Raw genomic sequence first — 26,379 nt, 5'->3', positions numbered from 1 at the left:
AGATACCAGAACAAAGGATGATGGGTAATGCAGTCTAAAGTTATTTGAGATTTGTTTTCATTTAAAACCCCTATACTCTCTTATACTGTCTTATAGTCTCTTAAGGGTAAGCTTTTTATTTCTATAAAGACCTAAACGAGCTCAGTAGCCTGTTAATTTCATACTGAGTGAGCTAAGGGTAAAGTACTATTCAGTTTTAATATCCATTTTCTGAAGAAGATAAGCAAATCTTGAGTTTAACCATCCAGCATCTCACGTCATTTTAACACTAGCCATGCTAGCTGCTTTGTGAGACTGTACTTAGCCACAGTAGTACTTTGAGCTAAATGCTAACGTCAGTATAATATAATATCATTTATTTCCATTTGATAAAGAAAAGTGAAAGTGAGTGTAGCTGTACACCTGGTTTCACCCTGTACACTCATTCAGTACAGTCAGATTCAGTGTGGCCATTCCAGTTGGGGAAAATACAAAAAATTTAAATTGTAGGAATTAATTCCCATGCTGCTGCCCAGAGCAGACCACGACTGTGTTAAAAATATCGAAACAAATATCAATGTGGTCATCAAAAATGTTCTAAATGTGTTTTCATTATGTGTGAATTGTGGGAAATGCAATAAAAAACATTTTGGTGGAGGGCTCTCATTTGGACCTCCCAGTGTCTATAATGTCACTGACCACAGCAGCTTTATATTTTTACCTGTGAGGTTTTGGTTCCTGAGTTTCGGATGCCGTACAGTCCGTCCTGTGGAGGGATGGGGCTCTCTCTGAATAACCTGCAGATACAAACATCATCACTGGTTACAGCTCATCAACAGACAGACACACAAACACAAATATACTGGACTACTGCACCACTGCTGCAAACAAGAAAGACTGAACAAGAATACATGTAGCAGATGTGTTTTCCCATGTGTTAAATTTAGATTAAAACTAGGGTTAATAAAACACATAAGAGAAATTTCATCATAAATAAAGTAAATAACAATGTCAATGGCATGAAAGAAAGCAGAAAGAGAAAGCGGTTTTCTTGTTTGCCACTAGAGGGCAGAAACAGGCTGAATGAATATTCCAGTTTACAGCTCTGTGTTATAAAAAGTGTGTCATACTTTTCTACGAAGCTGGTTTCAGTCGTGTCAATGAACACAGAGTCCGGCAGCTGCACCTGCAGAGAGGAACACCTGGTTAAACACAATCTGAGACATTAAATACAGAAATAGCAACAAAAAGCCACAGAAATAAGTTTGTTGATGTTACTAAAAGATTTGCAGTTGTAGAAAATATAGATAAAATTAAGTTAAACAGTTAATCGCAGGCTTTGAAATGATTTCTGAACATCATTTCCCAAAATCAAACTCTTACCGATCCTTTTTGAGCCCACACAACTAGCAGTTTAAACTAAAGCACGACAGCAGGAATGGAGGTGCTGGCCTGTAAAGTAGGTGATTTGTTGATGTCTTTTTGTTTGTTATGTTTTACAAAATGTTCACACATTATTGTTCCAAGTTGACTATTGGTATATATGTCTTAATACATATCTGCAGGAGCTTGTTAATTCACGTTTCCTTTATAACCCTCAACCTTCCTTGTGGCTCATGTATATCCATTCTGTCCTATTTTCAGAGCAGCACTTCTGTTAGATACAAGCACCATGTGTCAGGGGAAGAAAACCTCACATTTGCTCCTGACAAACTGTCGCAATGTGAGTGACCTCTCTCATAATATTGCACTAATTGAATTCAGTTTCTCCAAGTGGAGCAACCTTGAAATCAGGACACCTGGTCTGAGATCAGTTGTGTGGTTTGTGAACCTTCATGTCAACAGCCTGAGACAAAATGATGTCCTGTTGCGTTGAGTTTTACAGCAACATCTATACACAGTACTCCAGAAGCCTGCTGTTAAGGTCAGTATTACATCACTCTCTTACATTCTCATAGTCCTCATCAGACTCGTCTCCCACTGTGTGTTTGCCCGAGTCTCGTTTCCTCCTGAAATCTGTGGGCGTCTCATCTCCCAACGAACGGAAGCTCTGGCCATCTGGAGATGCTCTTCTGAGGGGAAAACACGTTTAAGTTTGGTACCTTCAACCCGGTTACCTTTCTGTATTTTTGGTGCACTTTTTGAATGTTTTGTGTGTTTGAGTCCAACTTACTGAAGTGGGGTTCCTGGCTGTTTGGACTTGGCTGCAGGCAGCTGGGGCTTGACTGTTGGCAGAGGAGGTTTGGGTATCCCTGGCTTATTGTGTAGTCCAGTTTTAAGCAGAGGGGAGAGTGGAGGGGGGCCAGGCATTGATGTCTGGTTGAGGGACATCACAGGTCTGAGGTGGGTACCTCCAATGTTCGCAGAATGAGGAATCGGTAGGCTTGGCTTGCTGCGGAGGTTGCCCAACCCCCCGTGTTGGTTATTGCCCAGAGACTGACTCCCTCCAGTGTTAAGGGGGCAGTGGGCGGGACCATTTAGGACCATCCTGGTCTCCAATTGGTTGCAGATGGGCAGTGTGGCGGGGGATTGGATCGACACAGCCGGCAGATTCCTCCGCTCTCTCCCGTCGCTCCAGGGCCCCCCCATGGATGTCGTCCTGCTCTGAAGAGGTTTCTTTACGTTGGGAGGAGGAGGAGGCGGGGGGTTGGAGGAGAAGGACTTGTGCAGGTGGGGGGCGAAGGGGATCGGAGGAGGCGGGCCTTTGCTAAGGTCCTTTAGTATGGAGGGGGGAGGGACGGAGGGTGGGGGTTTTTTGGGGAGTGCACTGGTTGGGATCCTGTTTTGTGGCGGGACAGGAGGTGGTACACCTTTGTGGAAACCTGGACTGGAGTCCTGACGGAATGTCGCCGGCACTGGGGGAGGAGGGTAGGAAGGGGGTGGCCCCGTGGGTCGACCTGAAGATGTAAAAAAAAAAAAAAAAAAAAAAATGATGAAGATAAATAAGACCTTCCTTTGTTAAAGATTATTTTGTTAAATTTTGTTTTCCTACATGTTTATTGCACTTATTATTGCCCTACATGTAAAACTGTAAATACACCTTTGACCTCACTACTGTCAGTTTAGATGTCAGTGATGCAACAGTTGAAGTTCATTGTGCGGTCACCTTCATTGAAACGGACTGCATGCGAGTCGGCTGAAAAGGTGTGCGTGGCGTCACCTGTTGATGTTGGTGAGCATTCGCTGTCCGGCTTCACGTAGTCTTCCTCATCGTCATCATCATCATCCTCGACATAATCTACGCACAGGAAGGACAGGTACCACAGTTTAATAACACGCGAGTAGAACGTGTGTGTTGTGCCTATGTAATTATCAAGGTGGTCTTACCAACTTCTGTGTTGTCGATGGGGTGTTTGATATCCATGGGCCTCTCAATCGTGCCATAGAAGCTGTCAGCATCTGAATCTGAGTCACTATGGCGACAAAGAAAACGTTATCATGAATATATAAGATTGAAAAATCAAGTTCACGTGGATTTCATTGGCTCTAGGTTCACGACATTTATTGCAGGCTGTAGACCGATCTTTGCAAACTAGCCATCATTGCTATAAGCTAGTTTGCAAGCTAGCTGGTTATGAGCTTCCACCATTATGACTGTTGCCACCATGAACGGATTTATAAAAGAGGAAATTTGTATGATTTGTATTTGTATTCTTCACTATGTTATAAATTATGTAATTTATTATCCAAATTTACCAGCTAGCCAAAAGCTAACCACAGATCTTATGGGCTTCTTTAGCTCTGACATTAGCTAACATGGTTAACTCAACCACCTCACAGCCATACATGCTGGTTATATCCTACAAAAATTAAATTACAATAACTTGAATAAAATATCTAAGTTACGGTTCGGGAATGAAACCTGACTTTGTTTTCATATAAGTACAGCCATTTCCTGTGAGATCAGGCTCCCTGAGCAGCTAGGACTCGCTATAATGAGAAGCTATTAAATGAGCTGCTAATGTCCTCAGTCCCAATAACAGTATGTGTTCTGAATAAAAAAAAACACTCCAGGCTGGTAGATTACTAATCAAAAACAAGGAACCGTTTTAATTGCCTACATGAATTATATATCAGCCTGCAGAATTAGTTTCTGACTGGGGAAAACTTGAAGCGTCATTAGTCTGTTTGGAAAAAGTTGCACCAGGGGCTGTTGCAACCTGCAAAGATTCGTTTGCAAAGTTCTCTGCCAAATGTTAAAGGTGACAGAGGTCACATTGGTAAAGGAGCCCGGCTGGCTGTGAGAAAGGAGAAGTGTGTGGTGTGTACAATGGTAGAAAATGAAAATTTGGACCCACTGAGGAAAGTTCTTTTCAGTTAATCTGTGCTTTGGGTTAGGTTAGGTTAGGTTAGGTTAGGTTAGGTTTATAGGTCTGATGTTTCAACCTTTTATGAAATCAACTGTAACTCATTTATTAACACAAATCTTATGACACTTCCAATCTACATTGTGTTGTGAAATATGACGTAATTTGCTGAAGTTACCTTGGAATGAACTCTTTTCTGTCGTTATAGTGATCTATCTCCCTCCGCAGGTATCGCATCCATTTCTGTAAAAGCAAAAATAATATGTAGTAAAGTGTGTGTTTGTGTGAGCATGTGCAATTCAAGTGTTATTCCAATTATTTCCTTTTGTTATTTCATAATTTGGGGGGCTTTCATGCAAACTACATTAATAATGAAAAGGAGGCATAAAATGTTCAACTGTGTTAAAATGACAACTTCCTTATCTGGTCAGCCAAAACTATGCACGCACACACACTCACACACACGCTCACACTGTACACGTAGTTATAGTACATGTGTTGTTCTCACCCTCCTCTCGTCCTCGCTGGCTGCAGAGAAAAACCATGTCCTGTGTTTCTTACTGAAGTGGACGATCTTGAAGGGAAACACATTACTCGACGTTGTCTCCTCTGCTGCTCTCATCACTCTGTGGAAGAGGAGGAATGTGTTGGGAAATATTTCTATCCATGAAGTGAAATATGCAGATTTCCACTCTGTTTATGAGCCTGTACTCATTCTTATAGTGATACTAAGACAAGAATGCCAAAATACCCTAATGAACTAGCTCTGCTGGTGACTTCCTGTCCTGTAGAGCTAGTGTCACATGTGACTGACATAAATTCAACCAATCCCTGTGAATTCTAGGCAACCTTGCAATTTTGTCTTCCTACTACAACTTTTACACAAATTAGACCAACCATTGGATTTTCCCGTGAGTTTGACCAATCAAAACGTTAAGCCACACGTCAGCAAACTACTGACCTGTTGTAGCCATTGAGAGAGAACGCCCCCTGTGGTGCAGGAGAGGTACTGCTCTTGAAGTAGTAAACGCAGCCCTTGTGGAGGATGGTGTACCTCAGAGGCCCTGTAAGTGAGAGAACAGATATTAACAATGTTTGCATCCAACCGCCTGTGTATTAAAACTGAATATGGACACAAATACAACTGAGAGCAAAACACTTTTGAAAAAGCTGAAAAGATTTTTACACTTGACTGAGGTCTGCTGGATCAAAACAGAGAATATCATTGGAGATTAAAATACATTGTCGCACATTCTGCCTATTCTGTCCACCCACTCTTAATATTTCTAATATGAACTCACATTTCATGAGGCTGAACTGACTGCCTCCTTTCTTATGAAGGTATCCCGCAGTGGAAACTCCTCCTGGCATGGTGAGGAGGTTCTGAGCCCCAATGGCTCGCATCGGCACTGGCCAGCACACCTCTGGAGACGACATGGTTCTGCAAAGACAGGAGAGAAGAGATGGAGAAATTTGTCTGGTTGTACCTTAAGGATAAAATAAGAAAAAAAGAGATATTCATTTCCAGAAAGGATCAATACATACTCATTGACAGACAACAGTGGGATAGCTTTTATTCCAGTAAGGGCAGTAGTCCATGAGAAAGAAGAAAAAAGCTTAGAATATACTTTATCTTACAATGTCTTTTTTAAAATGTATCTGCAAAAAAAAAAATAAATCAGCTTGTTCCTCATTTCCCCATTACCATTTCAGAATCAGAATCAGATTTGTTGCCAGGTAGGTTTTTACACATACGAGGAATTTGTCTTGGTGCAAAGGTGCTTAAAATATACAATCACACAAACATATACGAATCACACAAGAATAAAGTACTTTTAAAAATATAAATAAATAAAGATAAGAAAGATAAGACAAGATAAGAAGACTGTACAGAAGAAGGGAGTGCATTAATGTAATGCATATATATAGGGTGGGTATAAGAGTCAGTGACAGTGACTTGTTAATGAGGCCAGCTGCAGATGGAAAGAAAGCCACACTGACTCCAAAAAAACAGAAGAGAAAAAGAAATTCTGCTCCAAAATTACGGTATTTCTGTCCATTCAGGAGGAATTCCAAAGTTAGCTGTCAATCCAAAGTCCTAGATCTGAGATCACACTGTGAGACATCCACCGACAGCCGCTGCTATAAACAGTTCATATTTGGGCAAACTCTTCAGAAATGCCCATATACGATTCAGGTGAGAGCTGCTCAGGTGTTGCCTACCTCCTGCTGAGCCTCCTGTTGATGCTCTGAACAGCAGTGCTCTCCCTCAGCCGGCTGACTGTTGAGGCGAACACTGTGGATGCCAACGTTGGCAATAGGTCCATGACAGTAATGTCGAACAGACGGCCGACTGGACTCAAACTTGCTCCTTTCTTTCTGTCCTCAACGGGCTCACTGTTGCGCCTCATCAGCTCCACACTGAGAGGGATTTGTCTGTCTGGTTTTCTGCCTCCTCTGATCACGCTCTCTTTGCATTTCACTCTCTGAAGCTCTCTCAGTCTCTGCTGATCTCTCTTTCTATCTCTCTCTCCCCCCCCCCTTTTCCACATAAGCACACTCAAACTGAGATAGTGCACTTACGCAAACACTCATACACATTTCTGCATGAGCACACACACATTCAGTTTAGACAGGAAACACATTACTGTCTTAAGTCATTTTGCTGGGGTTCAATGCTTCATGTAATAGGTGTTTTATGTGTGTGTGTGTGTGTGTGTGTGTAGGGGGGGAGCAGTGCTCAAAATAAACATCCCAATCAAAGTTCTTCTTAATCTAATGTGTTTATGTGTAACTTCCAGTCTATCAACAGCATCTACTGACCTCAGAGGGAGAAGGAGGGAGGGGGTGTGTGTGTGTGTGTGAAGCCCAGGAATGAAAAACTCCACGGGGCCAAAATCCACTCCCTTTCTCTGAGATAAAAACCTGCAGGAATCGCTGTTTGTGTGTGCACTAAAACAAATCCGCCATCTCCACGTGTTTTAACTGTGAAGTGACCTTGACACGCAGGTGGCTGCGTGCCTGTTGTTGTGACAGGAGCGCGATATGATGAACGAATGGGGATAACAGCGAACACTTCTGCACAGTCCGTCCTCAAAGGCATTCATTGTCGGCTGCACAGGCAGAAAGGGGTGCAAGCAGCTGTGTGAAGAATTAAAAGAGAGAGCTTGAGAGAGTAGTTCTTCTGATGGTTGCTACGGAAAGCTACAAAGGCTGTCAGACGCAGCCCCCCTGATTCCACTGTCGGAAAAAGCGGTTTTCAGATGCTATGACAAGTTCAGGACATTCAGAGCTTTTGATCTGAAGCCTCGTGTGAAAGAGCATGGCTGAGTTAGCGCACTAGAATTCATGAATTCTGACCGATAGCAAACAGTTTTGACAGTGCTCACTTGACTAGCCTGTCAGCTATAGTAGTTTGCCAACCAGCCCCACCGGTGTAACACACTTTATACTAAATTGCTGCAGATGATGGGGTGGCAGTAGCTCAGTGTGTAGGGACTTGGCTTGGGAACCAGAGGGTTCAAGTCCCTGCCGTGGTGCCCCTGAGCAAGGCAACCTAACCCCAAAACCTGCTCATGGGGTGCTGTGAATGTTGCAGCCCCATCACTCCACCATCTCTCTCCCCTTTGCATGTCCACAAGTGCATGGAGTGTGCATTTCAGCCTGTGTGTGTGTGTGTGTGTGTGTGTGTGTAAAAATAGAGTGAAAAGAACAATTTCCCCAAGGGGATCAATACAGTATATCTTCTTCTTCTTCTTTCTTGATTGGGCAAAAGATTTGAAACCATTAGTTTTTCATGGTAAAAAAGAAAGAGGGAGAAAGTTTTTGAAACATGGGAGTCTGAATAGAGAACAGAAAGCTGATAAAAATGGGAGAAAAACCTGCTCAAAACACAATAAATCACCAGGGTGGAGCTGCTGTTGGTTTCTGACCTCTGAGTGCCCTGTTGTGTGTATCTGTGTGTCTGTGTCTGTGAGGACTTCAATAATCCCTACAAAGGCTATCGTGGTTTGTTTATTATCTAATGTAATCTTTACTGATAACCAGCAGTGACGACAAACACACACACACACACACACACACACACACACACACACACACACACAGATAAACCGCGACAATCGTGCAGTTAACTAAACCTCAGCTCAGTCTGAGTGAGGTCAAAGTTCACCAGCTGCTTATCATCGATGCGAGGATTTCCTGAAGTCCTCGTTCAGCTGCAGCAGAGACGCAACACGATGGCGCTCTCACTGTGTGCGCTCAGCATTGTCATGTTTTCTACAGGAAGAGGCGTAAGAGTTGAGCTTTCACCATTATCACATCCATGACATTTCAACTGCTGTCACTGCTTACATAGCATCTGACACTACAACCACTTTCATCTTTTGCTCTTCAAATGACAGTTCAACTGCTTTCAGTGCTTGCATACAAACAGACAGTTTAAGGGCCCACAGGGCATATTCTTTAAATTCAAATTCCAGATAACATTTCAACAGATTTCTACTGCTTTTATACTTCAAACCCTTTCAGTGCTTCAACATCAACTGACACTTCAACTGCTTTCAATGTTCAGTGTGTAACATTTAGGAGGATCTATGGGCAGGTATGTTTTCATTAGCGTCACCCACGATAAACTGGTAAGATAATAATCTACAGACCCCGTGAGTTCTCTTCCATGGAGTCCGCCATGTTGAACCGCCATGTTTCTACAGTAGCCCAGAACAGACAAACACTGGCTGTAGATGGGGCCTGTGTTTTACTGCCACCGTAGTTTCTCCTACACATTGACAGTCTGTTCTCACTCCCAGGTTGTCAAATACAGACGAGACCGGTGTTCTTTTAGATACTATAAGATAGATATCACTAAATTCTATTCACTGGTCCCTAAATGCTTCAACAATTATGGTTTTGTCTTTTAAATTAAAAGGAAATGTTATATTACAAGATAAGGAAGTATCACTTAACTTAATATTGTGAAGAAAAAGCCATAATACGTTTTGTGTAATATGAAATATTTTAAAACTGCAACTCTGTACATTTTCACAGAATCTCTCCTTCTTTTTGCCCTTAATACTGTCATAGTTTTTTTTTTTTTTTTTTTTTTCAAATTTCACAATGAAATTAAAAAGAGTATTTTTTTGCCAGAATTTTGTTGAATCAACTCTTCTGTCTTCTATCCAGTAAAATAAACAGACCTAACAAATACTTGAACAAACAACAGAAGAGGCAACAGAATCTTGTGTCAGAGGAGGTCACCCCCTCCAATAAGAGGAAATGATGAATGAAACAGTGAGTTACTGTACACTGTCAGCAGGGTTGCAGGATTACTGATTACTGAAGATTACCCAAAGAGTTTCCTCTGGAATGTGAAGCCAACCGCTTACACAGGAAGTTGCCAGCTAAAACATATACTTTCCACTGGGCACATTTACACTGCACAGTCACATAACCTTACATCACCATTTGTATGACAAGAAATCTCATCAGTACCGCCGTCATCAAACCGGCCTCTCTCTAGGAGGTTGTGTTCAGTGACAGGCTGCTGAGCCCTGTTCACTAAAGGTAGCTACATTAGCAGTTAGCTACGTTGAGGCAGAGCACCTGGAAGATGTCAAAGGGAAAATCCGAGAATATTCTCTCCATAAAATATGATCCACTCATACCCAAATCACTGATAAAGTTGTGTTTTTGCACAAGTAATACCGCTGTGTTTTTGTACCGTTATCAGTGAGGTCCGGGCCCCAGAAGCACTCCTCTCTTGTAGCTACTGCTAGCCAGCTTACTAATGAATCTTTACAAAGTTTATAATTGATGGACAGGTGAATGTCATGATATTTTTTTGTTTTTTTTTATTTTGTTTTACTGGAAGAAAAAAATGATTGGATTTCGATATAAAAATACAGAGAAATTAAGTTTTTGTAAATGTTTTGGCATAGACTGTTAAATAAGGGTACAGTATGACTGGGGATGTAATCTTAAATGGTTAAAAAGGCATGTTTCATGTTTCATCTGGACTTAATAAATAGAAAATAAAAGTTTGTTGAGACTTTGAACCCTCTCACCCAACTGCTGTTATTTTAAGATCTCCATCCTGAACTCTGCTGACGTTTGTGTGCCAGAGATGCTAATCAGAGGGGAGCTGATTGTCAGGAAGGGAAGCACAGGAGCTGCTCACATACCACACTCATTCAAACATATTTCCTCCCTAGACACACACAACAGAAAAGAATGTCTGGGTTCCACAGTGATTTAAGCACTTTTCAAGTTCAGATTGTAGCTCTGTGTTTTCAGGCCTTTTCATCGATGCCATTTTATGGAAAAGTGAGCTTAATGCCTCATGTAAAACAGACTGTAATAAATAATTTAAATTGTTTATTACAAGCTTACTACTACTACTACTACTAGTTCAAATTATTATCAAAACTAGTAAATAACAAATGATCTCATTAATTACAGTTGCATGCATTATTAATAAAATATTAAATATATAATTTTTTTAAATCTAATTCTGTCTGAGCTCAACCTATGGCAGTAGTGGAAGAGAGAGAGAGAATCAAAGCCCTAATCTGCGGCAGATAACACATGCATAGAACACTTGTTTGGCTAAATTCACTGTCTCCTCCCTTACTGCAAGAGGGGGATTTAAAGGACGCCAATTACCGTAAACCTTCAAATAGATGACAGATAGCTTGTTAGTGATGACAGACAGAACATTATGTTCTGGGCTTTTTAAAAACCAAAATATGCTGTGATCATCTGAACCAAAGGAAGCCAGTGCAGGACTTTTGAGAAGACAACAAGGAAGCTGCTAGATTACAAAAATCCTAACACGTGCCCATCCCTAAAAGCTGAAAGGCTACGGAACCTGTAAGATCCTGCAGAGGACATAAAAACATCAGCTTTACCACCCAAGGTGTTGTATGAGTTTTTTTTTTATTCCAGACTGCTGTTATGTAATGAAAAAAATATCTTTTGAGGATGTGTCTCAGACAGACAAGGAGGGCTGGACTACAGTAGACTGACCAGAGTCTCTGAAATAGAAACTACCGTAACGATGCGATGGAAAACCCCTGATGATCACAGGACAGTATTCCTGTTAAATTTGCTAATGACAGCACAACAGTGATACAACATTAAGATACAGTGCAGTGATAAGAAACTGGGCGTATACTGGATGGGGAGGACACTGGATGTGATATAGTTCTAGTTTTTCAGTATGTGAGTCACAGACATCAGCAAATTCCTGGTATCGTCCCTGCTGTTGGTGTGTCAGGCCTGGACTGTAGCCAGTTTCACTTCATGCTGGTTTTAGGAGGGATTTTACCTTTAGCCTGATTTGCCATAGTATTGAAAATACAGCAAGAAAATCCACTTACTTTCCCCTAAAAATATGTAGTGTAGGAAGCCCTGAATAGTCTGCAGATTCTCCTTCACAAACACCATTAATCTAAGGGTTAGGGCAACCTGTACAAAGCCCAGGGCAAAAAAGTCCTTAAAACAATCACTGCTCACAAAGCTGATCACTGTGAGAGCAACAACTGCATGCAACTGCATTTTTTCAGAAACTCAGGGAGAGATTGTAGTTATAAAAGTGATGGGGATAGCGTCATGATGGACAATAAAATGTGAATACTGAAGAACACAAGTGCATTTCTTGCTAAGTCAGACATGTCATGTGGTTTTTGGTGAGGCAGCTGATTTTCTTGGTAGGCATGAGGTCATGGGTTATGGGATATCTGAAATAGCCAATAACCATGAGCAAAATCCCCAATCAGTAGACCCATCTCCATGACAAAAGAGAAAACTCCATCCATCAAACTGTGTGATCTATAAATGGTAAATGGCTACATTTATATAGCGCTTATTTCCATAGCGTTTTCCAAGGTTTTTGCTAAAAGCAAAAAGTTTGGATCGCACTGATCAAAAAAGTGTGCATCAGATACAGGAGAGGCCCAATTGCTTTATTATTAAGAAATATGACCAATAATGATCTAATCTGTATCATACTGAATACTATCATTCTTTTGCATTGCATTATGTTGAATCAAACCATGTTGAATCGCCCTGAGTCACAATAGGGATGAATCAAACAGGGTGAATCAGCTTCATATGTAACTTCATTATATGACACACAGTCACAGACAGCAATTTCAGCGTCACTCGGACAGGTGGATGGTGAAGAGGTGGGGATCGAACCACCAACCCTGTGGTCAGTGGATGCCCCGAACTACCCCTGTGAGTGGCCAGTATTGCATTTTCTGACGGGTGTATTGTTCTACTGTACTATTTTGTTGGGAGTAACTGCTTCAACCTAAACATCTGTGAGACACAGATTTCCACAGCTGCCAGGTGTTTGCTACAAAATTGTGTGTGGCTAACCAGGGCCCCTGCTGCGTGGTGAGAAAAGTGCACAGACTTGATTATCAAGCCCCCAACTGCCTCCGCAAGACACAAACACACGAGCCCAGGCAGATGGAAAGGTCACAGGCAAACCGCTCCCAGGTGCAGCAGTCGCAGAGACACGTCCGTCCTGCTCAGGAAACAGATACTGTCACAGAGAGCTGCGTTTCCTGTTCCACTCACAGGGTCAGCTTCACATTATCGCCGTCACTTTAATATGTAGGTGTGATCGCATGAATAGAAACTGAGGGCAAGTAGGTTTAAGCTACTCTGGAGAGTTTCCTCTTCCACTTTAGCGTGTTTGCCCAGATGAATGATTAATGAGGCTGTGACAGAACGTGTGCACACTGACAACACTGAAGGAAAACCATTACAGTGTTTAACAATGACTTTGGATTGTCTCCCTTTCACCAAGGTACAAACACGACTAGGGATGCTCGATATTGGCTTTTCTTGACATCCCTAAACATGACTGTGGTGTTATGACTGATGTTTTGTGTCAGGCTAGAAATGAATAATCTCATGTTGTTGCAGGTGAGGCCCTTTTCCAGTTTGTATGTGATGGATATCTTTTCTATGATGGTTTTATAATTGTTTTAAAAGGGTGCCTGCATCCTTTCAGTCCAACAATGATAAACTTACCAAACTAATTTACAGCTCAGGGAGCGTTACACTGTATTCTCCAGGCCTAAAAAGTTCAATGCTTAATGGTTCCAATTTGAAAGGTTATTTTCATGGTCCCCAGAGGATAAATTCGGTTAACATTTGGTGATCGCCTCCCCAGAGGATAAATTCGGTTAACATTTGGTGATCGCCTTTTTCATTTATCTCCTTCACTCAACACAGGGTCGAAAATGAGAACCCATTTCCTGTAAATACTGCCTTTTCTCATCACTGTCTCTGACACAAACCTCACTACACTTTGTGTCTACTGCTAATCAGCAAAAAGACCATTGACCATGCTAGACAACAGCATGTTAGCTTTGTCAGTGCGAGCATGTTCACAATATGATGTTAGAATTTTGCTGTTTTCAATAGATTTAGTCAGAGTTTTAGTTAAAGTTTTTAGCAAGATAATAGCCTTGAAAGTTTCTACTGTAGCCTATGCTATATATTAACTTGGTTTATACTGTGACATTTGTAAGCATCGTTTTGTTTAGAGTTGTGGAGCTCACTGACTTCAAGACAGAATTGAAAATGTCAGAGCATCAATTTCACAGAGGAATGATGCACATCAAATCAGAGACAAAACTCCACACTTAATGTGTTCCATTTCTTCTTCTTTTTCTCACAACTGCTCACAATTGAGTTTCTAAACTCTACAGGCAATGATAATTATTTGCTTCTCATGTGTCTTAACAGAGGAAACAGAGACAATGACGAGTTCCACTGATTCGCAGTGTGTTTGAGGGGGTGTCATGATGTTTTTTTTTGTTAACAGGGCTAAAATAAAGATCCCTTTTCCTGTTTCCGCCGTGGTTATGACTCATAATTAATAAAATAAGATATGGACAAGTAGTGGTAGTCTAATAAAATTGTTAACCAGACACTGATTTCATTTACGACAGCTGCATTTTGCTTCTCTGGTGTGCAAGTATCAATATGTTGCATGTAAATGGGGAGTGAGGAGGGCCGTTAGTACAGTGAGTACAAGTGACCGACCGGTGGGATTCTTTGGTTCCTTCTTTATAAACAAAAACAGAACAGAAACAGAAAGCCAACTTTTACCTCACACACACAGACACACACACACCTGCAACAGTGGGCTCATAGTAAGCTGAAATAGTAAAACCAGGTCCTCTTTCTCTACCTGTGGCTTTTTCTACAAATTATCACTTCCTACGTCCAAATATGGCAATGCCACTCCCCAGGAACTGCACAGCCGTCATAGTACCAACGGCTACAGGAAGGATTCCTCTCTGACTACACACACACACACACACACACGTGCGTGCACACACACACACACACACACACACACACACACACACACACACACACACACACACACACACACACACAGTGTAAAGTGATTTTTCAAAGAAAATCGTACTGTAGCTGTGTTTCCTTAGTACAAACCAAAGATAACAAAAAATACAGATAGTGAGTTATAGAGGGGTAGAGAGAGCGAGAGAGCAGAGCGAGGTAGAGAGAGAATAAGAGGCAGGAAGAGAGAGCGTTGAGATTTTGCATCGACTGAAAGCCCACCCTCCCTCCTCCCGACACAGGGTCGAAAATGAGAACACATTTCCTGTAAATACTGCCTGTTCTCTTCACTGTCTCTGACACGAACCTCACTGTGGAATTGCCGTGGCAACAACTGGCAGCTGACGGTATTGGGGAACCATCTCTACTGGAAAATAAAGGAGAAAAACCACAAAACAGACGTGATTTGTGTCTGATTCCTTCTGTCAGGCTTTGTTTTCAAGTGTTCAGTATAAAATAACCAAAATGTCACAAACCAAAACAAGCTGCACTTGTAATGGTAAATGGACTGTACTTGCATAGTGTCTTTCTAGTCTTCTGACCACTCAAAGCACTTTAACACACACACACACACACACACACACACACACACACACACACACACACACACACACACACACACTTTACTCAGTGATTGGGTCCCATAGTGTTTTCTACTCAGATCTCACAGGAAAAACTAAAGGTTGCATCATCAAAGGTGTTTTGGTGGTCTCGCAGATGTCAACTGTCTTCCCAAGATGACTAAATGTTTGCCTTTTGCGGGAGACAAACCTGTGAACTTCCCACTGTGTGAATTCCCTCTGTGTTAGATACTTAGTTACCCTCCTGCAGTGCTGGAAAGGTAACTAAGTACATTTACTCAAGTACTGTACGTAAGTTCAGTTTTGAGCTAATTGTATTTCAGAGTGTTTCCATGCTACTATATACTTATACTGCACTACAATTCAGAGAGAAATATTGTACTTTTTAACTTGATTACATCTGACAGTTGTAGTTCATCATCAGATTAAGATTTTTTGATTAAAAACACACAATGAGCTCATAAAATACAATGACAAAAATAAAATACAATTGGCTCTCAACTTTTTTGGCCCCTTACAAAAAGAAGCATCTACTTGGGTCATGTTTCCCATTTCCCTGAAGTTGTTAGCATTTCCCCTTTAAACTACTCACGGCCTAATGTAATAACTATTCTAGTTTATAGAGGTCAAATTATTCAATATTTAACAAAGAAGTAAAACAGAAGGGTCTGCAACATGAATACAAACTTGTGTAGAAGTACGTCTTTCCTATCCTAATTATCATTTCACCACCCTCCTACAAAACTACCTAAAGTAAAACTAGGTTGATTAAAATGGCCCAGAAAGTCATTGGTACCCATCTACCCAACATCTCAGTGATATCAGTGTGTAAAATTATGAATAAAAAATGTTGTCTTCAATCTTAACAATCTAATGATGAAATAATTTGATACAGCAACCTATTTGCATGTGTAATGATACTTTGCAATGTGGTTACATCACATTCAGCCTCTGTAATCAGACCTCATTCAGTATAACAACCTCATAGTATAGCACTTTAATGCTCCTTACCTTCCCCTTTTTGTGTTGTCTAGCTGCATTCTGCTCTCTGCTCTGCTACAGTTGATCCTGTATCAAGGTATCTGTTTCCTCCATTCTTTTCCATTCTTTGAGTCTTTTGGAGACAAAGTTTAATTTAATTCACCATGCTGGACTTTGACTGTTTCTTTACAGTGTCATGCTGCTTGACGACACAGAGATGGAGCGAGTGTAGAAAGTACAGTATGTGTCACTTCTGCAGTGTTGCTGCTAAAAATGGACACGTCCGGTGAAAGTGTCAAAATCCCACTGGGTCCTGAGAAAATGCGTACGTGTGTTTACTTCTGATTCTCTAACAGGCTTAACTTGTTCTCAATACTGTAGACTGAATCAATCATCAAGAGAACAATTTGCAGCTCCCACACTCCAACCAACAGACAAAGGCAAGGTTGACGGGAAATCTCTCACTTGCTTCATTGACCTCTTGTAACATCACCAAATCAGAGAATAACCAATACAGATGACATTAACCTCTAGCTGAGTGGTTTTGCAAACACACCTGATATCCACGTTGATAAAAAGAACCACTTAATGCCATACATCTCCATCCAAGAATAAGGCAGAAAGCAACCTACAAGAAACCTCTTCACACCAAACCAAGGTAGGTAGCCTTCGGTCAACTTATCTGGGAACACATGCTCACTTAAAGTAACAAAAAGTGGATGTTAGAAACGAGACAAACAACAAAAAATAAATAAATCAACAACACAAAGTGTGCCAGACTCACAAAGAGTGAAGATAACTTACATGACATCCCTGTGTTCCCGAATACACATCCTTACGCTCGGCTTGGAGGTCCGGACAAATGACTTCTTGTTCCTCACGGATGGAGCGGACATGTCGGAGGACATGACAGCGGAAACACAGCGCAATAAACCACCATAATTTTTCAACCGCGTTGGGCGAAGGAGGACGGATGCACGGTCGGATGGACCGAGTGCAGAATGGATTGAAACACAGATTCAAAGTCAAAGGCCTGGTTGGGTTTGGAAGAACAGGCAAGAATACGGATCAATGAAGGAGAAGATGGAAGAATAGATGAACAGAGTGATAAATAGCTGAAAATAGAAAAACTAATTAAAGAAGTGGCTAGATGGGAGGATAAAGCGATCAGTCGTGTTGGTTAGGAAGTCTGTTGGAGGTCTGAACACTTGATACTCCACCAGTCATTTCCTGAAGGGGCCTCCTCCTACAGCCCCGGCTGCTCATTGGGCGACAGTTTGCAGCATGTTCCTTCCTGCTTCCTCAGAGCTAGACCCTGATTGGCTGCCCGACACAACCCACATCACTCATACATCACACACTCGGACAAACACAGGACCTTAAAAAGAGGCCGGGGATTTTCCATCCTCTAAAACTGGAACAATAGAGGTCAAGCACATGCACACAAAACACACACACACACACACACACACACACACATACATACAGACAGTTCAAATACTGAAATCTGAACTGTGTACCTGCAAGTAACCTAGACTGTGTGTAACAACTTCCTCTCTGTCATTGTATGTCCTCATACACACCTGTCTATTCCTTATACATCTTATATGTATGTGTAAAGAACTTCTATCTATAGTAGGTGTCTGTCAATGACACATCCTATTATGTTTACACACGTCCTCTACAGTTGTAGAGAGTAAACACCTGTTCAAAAGTTCAGTCATTTGCTTATGTTGCTCAACATAGAAACACAGGAGTGATATGGTAATGATAATATAGGTTTGAAGTATTTCAATCCAAGTTCTGTGAAATAAATGTTTTGGTCAGTTTGGCTCTAAATACTACAAAATTACTGAATTTATTAAAAAATGACCTAGAACTAAAACCACAGCAATTTGTCGATTAACGGATTAGTTTTAAATTATTAAATGAATCAACTTTTTTGATAATCAATTCATTGTTTTGAGTAGAATGTCCAGATTTCAGCCAAATATGAATATTTTCTACTTTCTTTAGTCCTCTATGACAGTAGACTGAATATCTTTGGGTTGAGGACAAAACAAGTAATTTTCTGTCTTGGGTTTTCCCCATTCCCATTTTATGGAACAAGGAACTAATCGATTAATTGAGAAATTGGCCGACAGATTAATTGATGATGAAAAGAATTGTGAGTTGGAGCCCTGCTTAGACCACCAAACAGAATTGATTTTATGTATTATCCAGTGTCTACAAAGCATAATCTTTAGCTTTAGATGGCCATTAGCTGAACAATTTTCAGCCCAGTGTTTGGATGTTTAAAACTGAAATGCTTTTTAGGAGTTGTAGTTAACTTCTCGTAACTTCAGTGTACAGTGTTCTTTTTTATTAAAGAACCTGATATTTTGTAACAATTGTCCATCTTCTGTACTGATGATTCAGCTGGGGGAGTTTCATGTCGAGTCATGTGGCACTGTTTGTGTAGAAAATGAATGGGAGTTTTATTTCCAGAACACTGGACGCCAGAAATACCTTTTACTTCCCACTCTATAAATCGTATCTGGACACTATGCGTCTTAAATACTCCCTTTAAAAGAGCACTCCTCTGATTTACTCCTAAAGCACTGTTGGACTGTTGTTTAACTGCAATAAAGAGTCTCAAGCCAGTCTCTAAACACTTCGCTCAATAGAGACTTTGTTTAAATTAATTATTATTATTTTTTTTATTATTATTATTCTTTCAGGTGGTGACATGCAGAAGTCTTGTACACTGTTGCACCATATAACCTTGCTCAGGACATCATTTTCATTTTAAAAAGCTGTCTCTGTGTTACAAAGTAATTTGCTATATCTCCAGTTTGTTTCACTATGGTGGAGAGCATTGTTTCAGCTAAGGCAGGTCCTTCAAGTAAGGAGTGTACGTTTTTTTGTTGTTCTTGGTGCCATTTAAACAACTAACTTATATTTAGACATGCCCAGATGATTGGCATCTCGAGACTACCCGCAATGCAACTTGACCTCAGACAACTCGGTCGGAGACTCAAGTGTGTTATGCTAGCAGTGGCTAATGTAGCTTTAAGCCTCTAACTTCACATCTCCAGTTTTTTTTTGTCATTCTCAAATTGGTAGTAACATCACTTGAGGTAATTTATCAGATGTCACACAGCTTCCTCTGGAGACAAAAAGTGTAATATTCCTTTTTTCGCATATGCAATAGTAGTCCCTTGAAACGCCTGTAAAATGTTTGTACGCCTTCTGGTCTGATGCACCAGGTAATACAGGATACAGCTTACCTGTCACTGTATGCACTCTAGTCATTCTGTATACAACTAGAACATCTTATATTCATCCTACAATCTTGTATGCACATGTTCATCTCCTGTATTGTTATACACCCTGTACACCTTAGTATGTCTTCAGCATATGTCTCATAACCCTAACACTAACAGACAGACAGCGCCAAAACAAAAACTTTTCAGCAAGTCCAGTTTGTTTTAACTGCTTTTCTTTAAATCCGAATCACAACTCAGTCTTTTGGGCCTTACAATGTAACTGACCTCTGCTGTAAATTACAATGAGCAGCACAAAAGTCTAACTTTGGTTGCCAGGTCTCTAACCACCACCCACAGAAGCTAAAACTGTGAGGTTTTAAAAGCAGAAACACTAAAGTTAGAATTTGAAACCAAGTAAAGAGCTGCTCAGCTGCACCACCAGGTTTAAGACTTGGGTCAACAGACACTGTATCACACAGAGTATAGAGGCCATCTTACAGATTATGTCCATGGGTTTAGACAGGCTTCATGCAGCATTAGAAATAGAGAAGTCCACTCTGATCGGTAGAAAATGTAGTCCTGGAGATAGAGTTTTAGTCCTGTAATCTATTGGGACTTTAAGGTCAAATTGTAGCATCTTTTCAGTGATTTATCTTAACACAACTATGTGCTAGAGACAGCAAGTAGACAAAAAGTCAACTCAAGTATCAGGTCAATGTTTTGAAGCCTTATTATGCTTGTTAAAAGCGCACTGATGGGAAAATAATCTTGGTGCCAAAATCTCTGAAAATTTGGCACATTATGATTCTTTTTTGATGAGTCGACGAATCAGCCGTGAAGTTTTCAATACTTTGCAGATGTTGTTTGGACACAATTAGTCTGATTGAAAGTTATTCTTCTTTTATTTCACATTCTCCAACATGCATGTATCTATGATGTGGATCCCAGGGATGCCCAGCCAATCCGCCAACATTTCAATCCTGACAGTGCTGAACTGCCTTATGTTTCAGAAACCAGACCATATAAAGAGTACTGTAAACTTAAGGGTATAAAACAAAATCTCTTTTTCACTTTGTCAAATTGTCGATCAGGTGGGTACTACAGATCTTTTAAAGAAGAAAGAGGACAAAGGTCTATGTTATGTCATTCCTTGTGTACCTTTTTAGGATCTCATACTCTTATACAGACATACTTTTGTTTTGCACATTGGTCTTTGTATTTGTGAGAGGCGGCTGACCGAGACTCAACTCCAGTTAGATTTCATTAAGAGTGGTGCTGGAGCTGGAGGGGGCAGTCAGTTATTTTCACATAAAATACAAATTGGGAGACTTGTGGTTCAAAAGTTATAGGCCAAACAACCACTTGGCTAATTGGCATCATTTTATTTAGTAGTGGGTAAGATTTCCAGCCAATTTGCAGAGTTAGGGAAATGTTGCTGTTACAGTTTCGGAAACCCAGATACCTTTAGGGCAGAAGAATAACATATAGATACAATAAGATTCCAGTAGCTTCACTGCTTGGACCCCTAAAAAGTAGGGCTTGGTATTGTTAAGAACCTCACGATTCGATTCGATTTTGATTCTTTAGGTCACAATTCGATTTGATATCGATTCGATTCAATATTGATTTAAATGCTTCGATATTAGTAATCAGTTGAATTACAGCTTCGGGACGGCAACTTCCGTCATGTGTTCGCGTGTTGGTATGGCGTATCGTGGTTTGAGTGTGTATACCATCTTCTTAAAACACCCGTTTTCAAAGACACTGTACGGTCGTAGGTCCTTACATACGAAGACGGCCACAGACTCCGTTATCTTCTGTGCGCGGGCAGAGTTTGGCGGCAGTTTGCAAAGGAAGGATCTGTCGAGTTGTGTCTCGTTTGAATCCACAGGTTTAGCCATGGGTTGCTGCAGAGCATCTGCATGGTGTCGGCTTAAGTGGTTGCGCAAATTTGTTGTGTTATTGCAGTACTTTAGTACTGCCTGGCACAGCTTACACACTACCTTACTTTTGTCTATTTCCTTTGTTTCGGGTTTACACTGCTTTTAAAGTTGAAGGCGCTGGTTTAACACTGCTGCTACCTGCTTCGGTTGCCATGTTGTTGTTGTGTGGTTGAGTGCGGCCTCCGTCCGTACAACGCAAATCACACAAAGGTGTTGCTCACCGCGCCCCCACTGGCCAGGGGCTTGAATCGAGTCAGAGGATTTAATGAATCGATATTGAATTGGGGAAAAATATATTGCAATGCATTGATGAATCGATATTTTTACCCACCCCTACTAAAAAGACAAAAATGTTTCTGCAGGTCCATCAAATGGAAGAAAATGATCGATGATGCAACAGGACCTCAGGCTTTATTTGTTTCAGACCATAACTGATGAGTGTGTTTCTGCAATGACTGGCAAGAATGCTGGTTAACCACACAAAATGCTACGTAGCTGCACATTGCTTCTGTCAAAAAAAATGAGGACAAAGATGTTTGGTGAAGATTGTAGATATCGATGAGACCACTGATTCAATACACTATGTGAGGTGAGGAGTTTGCATGGCTGTAGCAATGCTGTAACACACAGCACAGACACAGTGAAGTGTGTGGTGTGACATATGATATTCATATTAGTGAGAACTGCTGGTTTCTGTTACCGTGAGTCATCGGCCCAGGCTGAAACCACCAGCTTTTGTTTCTCAGCAAAGCAACACAATCAGACTGAGTCAAAGCAAAACCAAACAAGCTTGACGCACTCTCCAAACATCTCTTGCCCCGTACTGGGTATGTATATAATGGATACAGTGATGATGCTAGAGCTACTGAGTGTAGCCTATATGTGAAATCAGTGTGAGCTGTCGGTGCTGTAAGCGGTATTGCAGAAAAGGAATCATGACTGTTTTAATTCCTGCTGGAGTCAGTTCAGTCTAGTTACATCCATTCAAACACTCATTGAGCATCTCAAACCACCACCAACAGTCCACTAATAACCGTTCAACTCATTAAGTTGGTCAAGTTGGTCACATTTCATATTATTATTTCATCTATTTTTATATTTACTCTACCTCTCCTATCTTAAAGACACTGTATGTTTTAGAGTTGTAATGACAAAAATAAACGTAATCGTTATTATAGTAATAATAAACTTTAATTTATTTAAGTAACTTTTATTCAGTACAAACTGTGAGTTGAAGTATATCAGCTCTGCTTGTGAAAATAACCTACAGACTAACAGCACGACCAGCTTGGCCGCTAAATTATGTTTAAAAACTATGAAACAGGACATTAAACGTGTCGCTTATTATGTTGTACAAAACAGCAAAGACTGGAAGGGGTCAAACTGGAGAAAAATCCACATCTGAGATCTTAGAACCAAGACAAGGGTTACGATCCCTACCCTGATACAGTTATTTGTCATCATGCGACTGAGGTTTCACACTTGGGTGAGCCAGCTCTATTTGCTGAATAAAGAAGGTGAAATGCGGCTAGAAGTTCAAACAGCCAGTACGTGGACCTGTGAGCTTACATATTTTGTTGCATAAGAAATGTACTCCAATCCAATTACCACAGTTTAATGAGTTAAATCAAACTGTAGAAAATAAAAAAATGGGCCTAAATGCCACAAAACATTTGGCATCTATTTATTAAGGCGACAACAACAGAATTATCCCCAATGAAACACATCTTACTGCAGTCTAACTGGCTTTACATGGCTCCAGATAAACCAGAAGTTTCTTACCACTAACAACTCAATAAAAAAGCCATGAAAGAGTGAAAAACAGATGAACATGCTACTGTAACCGCACAGAAATGCTACCACCAGCATAGCTTAACATGGCTACAAAACGACACACAGGTGTTAACTGAATCCATAGATTCTTAAATCACAGCCTAGAATGCTTACATTAAAATGAAAAAGCTTATATTTTATACACAGTACACCACAGTATGGTAAATGTGATGTGTGTGCAAAATACAAAAACCCTCCCAAGGTTAAAAGCTAAACCCCTTCACTAATGATTGTCCAATAATATCTTAACCATCTTAACTAAGCATGGCAGGCCTGTAGACCTTTGGATTTCTCAGTTTTTTACAGCAGTCATTTTGACATGAAATAGCAGGGTAAACACAGTTGTTACACCAGTGATACTAACTCAGGTTCTGGTCCATTCAGGTCAGAGTCAGGGTGCAGCTATTGTACATATTGGCTCTCTGAAAAGACGCTGCTTCTTAATGGAACAGAACCAGTTAATGTCATTGTTAAGTTTACCCTACAATTTCATGTCAAAATGGCTGCTGTGAAAAAGGGTCTCTATTGTGAAGTAGGATTGTCCCAGTTTCAAGCTGGGTGTCCCGGTTTTCAACATTCACTACCAAATTCTCCCGGTGTTCACCACAATTAAAATAGTAATATTACCTAACCAAACATAAAAACACAAATACACCACGCGTCTGAATTCAACACTTATTTGTCTCTATGTATGTCAGTCAATCCGTCAGTCAATCCGTCGTTGTCAAGGCTGTTGCTAGCCTCTGAGTCCCTAGACAGACAGAACCTGTCAGTATGGTAACGGTTAGCTGTCATGCCAAAGAGAAAGTTGGTCTTTTCTGAAGAGCTCCATGGGGCTTACTCCTTCGTAGAGTAGGCAACCAGAATGCTGCGTTCATGGCTCCATGGTACTGAAAGGTGTAAGCGCTGAAATAATTGTCCCCCTTCCTCATGAAAATGTACGTGTGTGCAGGAACGTGTGGAACACTTAAGGGTCCCGGTTTGGGAGTTTGAAAATATGGTCTCCCTAACCTAGAACCTCACCCTTTGATAGGGTTTTCATTTTCAGTGTTTGTTGGAAATATTAAAAAGTCTCAGTCAGGGTTTCCTGCCACCAAGCTAGCTAAAGGTGACAGAACTTTGTTACGGTTGTTATTTGAATCAGCAAAATACTGTCACAGACTAAAACTGAGAAACCCTTTATCTTATGTACTTGTATCTGAAAAAAAAACACTGTTTCAGAAATGTATAATGGACATTTAGCGATACATTCAACACTGTAGTCAATGTAGACCACATACCACAGTGCTAGACTAGAGAGCTAAAAAGGTACTGTATAGCAACAGGCAGCCAGGGTTAAGCAGTCTTCTACTGTCATGCGCTTCATAACAAAACTTCATATCTTCAACTTCAATAATTAATCATAGTTTTTAATGACAGATTGATCATTGAGGTAATCATTTCTTGGATATTCGTAGAGCTATTTGAGAATCGCCACGATACAACCCTGCTGAGTCTGTGGTATGAAATTATCGCCCAGCCATTATTTCATTGCATAGGAGCTTTGTATGTTGTGTAGCTTTGATCTCTGGACCCATGAATTTGCTCTATTAAAACCAACAGAAAGAGAATGTAAACTACAACAGCACAGAAAGCAGAAGGCAGAAGGAGTAATGTTAATGACTTGCATCTGTAGAGAGCAGCACTTGCTGTGTGTGGCACTATCGTTACTGCTTCAACAAACCAAGCAGCAATGCAGATGTCCTTTAACACAGAAAATAAAAGCACACAGATTGGTCAAACTCAGTAAAATCTTTTGTCAAACTTACCCATGGAGTGCTGTGTCAGTGGTGTAGCTCCTCTGTCTGTGTCTGTGTCTGTGTCATCTGTGGTTTGAGCCCTGCAGAACTCGCTTCAGCCTAGTTCACTTCCTGACGTGCCGTTTTCAGAGCTACTGTATGAAGTGTCATGACACCCTCCCTTCAACCACAAGAGAAGCTGGTTGCAGCGCTCATACCAACACACACACAGGGTGACATACAGTAAGCCAACACAGAAACAAGAAGCATGGTTCTACTTACCAGCAGAAACCTTTGAACAGCACTCCTTAGCTGCATTAACAGTTTTATGGTCTTACATTAACCCTGCTTAATCACAAAAACAACACATTGTGTATATATGTGTGTGTGTGTGTGTGTGTGTGTGTCAACTTTCAATGGCTGTATGACTACAGCCAGGACTTCACGACCAGCTTCCCCTTTACAGTACAGGGCCACTCCTTCTAAGATCTGGTCAGCAATTATGTCATAAACAGACACCCACACACTGGTTGATCTAAAGGCGGCTGTATAGAAAAAGCTTCAATGCAGAGAAATAGACATCAACACCCGACAGGTAGTGTTTATTACATCCGGCAATATGCATGCGTTGGAGAGAATGAGTGTTGTGGATGTGTTTCAATTCTTATATGCTTATTAATGGCAAGGTTAAAAAAGTAACCTTGCTCTGTGATGTCACATGTACGACGCTGTTTTGGTCCATCCTCCGTGCGGCTTCATGCCACACCAAAAGCAGTTTCCAATTTTGTTGATTTTTTAAAGGCTACAGAGTTAAATTGTTCCCTCTTTGCTCGTTCTTATGATTGGGGGTCAGTACGGGGTGTTTTATTTTAAAAAGTGACCGAATGCTGTTTCCGATCTGCTCTGTGCTGCACCTTCCTTCAAAAATAGACCAGCAGTTCTATTCTCCGTAGAGCAAAGCGGAGTTGCTTCTGAAACGCACTGCAGCGCTTCTGGTGGAAATACGAGCATTAGGCCTCATGCAAGAACCATTCATACGAACATATTCATTCTTGTACGACTGATTTGGGAGAACCCACTTGTGCAATTAGTAACACCCATTTTTCACTAAAGGATTATATATTGCAACAAGTAAATTTGCGTTTCCTATGTAAATTGCACTTCATAATTACGTTGACCTCATCCTGTTCGAATTAAAATATAGTGCAGTAATCTAAATTGGTTATTGATGGGGTTAGGGTTCTCTTCACATTAAGGTGTATGCAGGTCGCTGTCCAGGGGAACATCCTGTTGCAATGCCCGACAATGCAACATCGACTATTATGGCATGTATTATTTTGTCA

General features: G+C 40.8%; 1 protein-coding gene across 7 annotated transcripts in view; it reads right to left on the bottom strand.

Moving 5' to 3' along the window:
* The window catches only part of sh3bp2 (SH3-domain binding protein 2), a 28,846-nt gene extending 3,406 nt beyond the window's left edge, over positions 1-25,440 (bottom strand). Inside the window, exons 1-12 of one of the 7 annotated variants that reach the window (XM_051412193.1) lie at positions 25,319-25,440; positions 25,067-25,217; positions 5,588-5,727; positions 5,248-5,350; positions 4,795-4,912; positions 4,465-4,529; positions 3,307-3,392; positions 3,086-3,217; positions 2,153-2,876; positions 1,928-2,051; positions 1,110-1,165; positions 701-776 (exon numbers count right to left, since the gene is read on the bottom strand). In XM_051412193.1, the coding sequence (XP_051268153.1) occupies positions 701-776; positions 1,110-1,165; positions 1,928-2,051; positions 2,153-2,876; positions 3,086-3,217; positions 3,307-3,392; positions 4,465-4,529; positions 4,795-4,912; positions 5,248-5,350; positions 5,588-5,723 (1,620 nt within the window). In that variant the 5' untranslated portion in view covers positions 5,724-5,727; positions 25,067-25,217; positions 25,319-25,440. Of the gene's footprint in view, positions 1-700; positions 777-1,109; positions 1,166-1,927; positions 2,052-2,152; positions 2,877-3,085; positions 3,218-3,306; positions 3,393-4,464; positions 4,530-4,794; positions 4,913-5,247; positions 5,351-5,587; positions 5,728-6,509; positions 7,347-16,264; positions 16,913-17,038; positions 17,463-25,066; positions 25,218-25,318 lie in introns of those variants that run through there. The other 6 variants (XM_051412190.1, XM_051412191.1, XM_051412192.1 and 3 more) reach the window with 6 other exon arrangements.
* Positions 25,441-26,379: the final 939 nt, after the last annotated feature.

This window comes from Dicentrarchus labrax, unplaced genomic scaffold (assembly GCF_905237075.1).
Source record: "Dicentrarchus labrax unplaced genomic scaffold, dlabrax2021, whole genome shotgun sequence".
Lineage (NCBI taxonomy): Eukaryota > Metazoa > Chordata > Actinopteri > Moronidae > Dicentrarchus > Dicentrarchus labrax.
The sequence above is the reverse complement of the archived record's forward strand: the minus strand, read 5'-3'. Positions and strand labels throughout refer to the sequence as shown.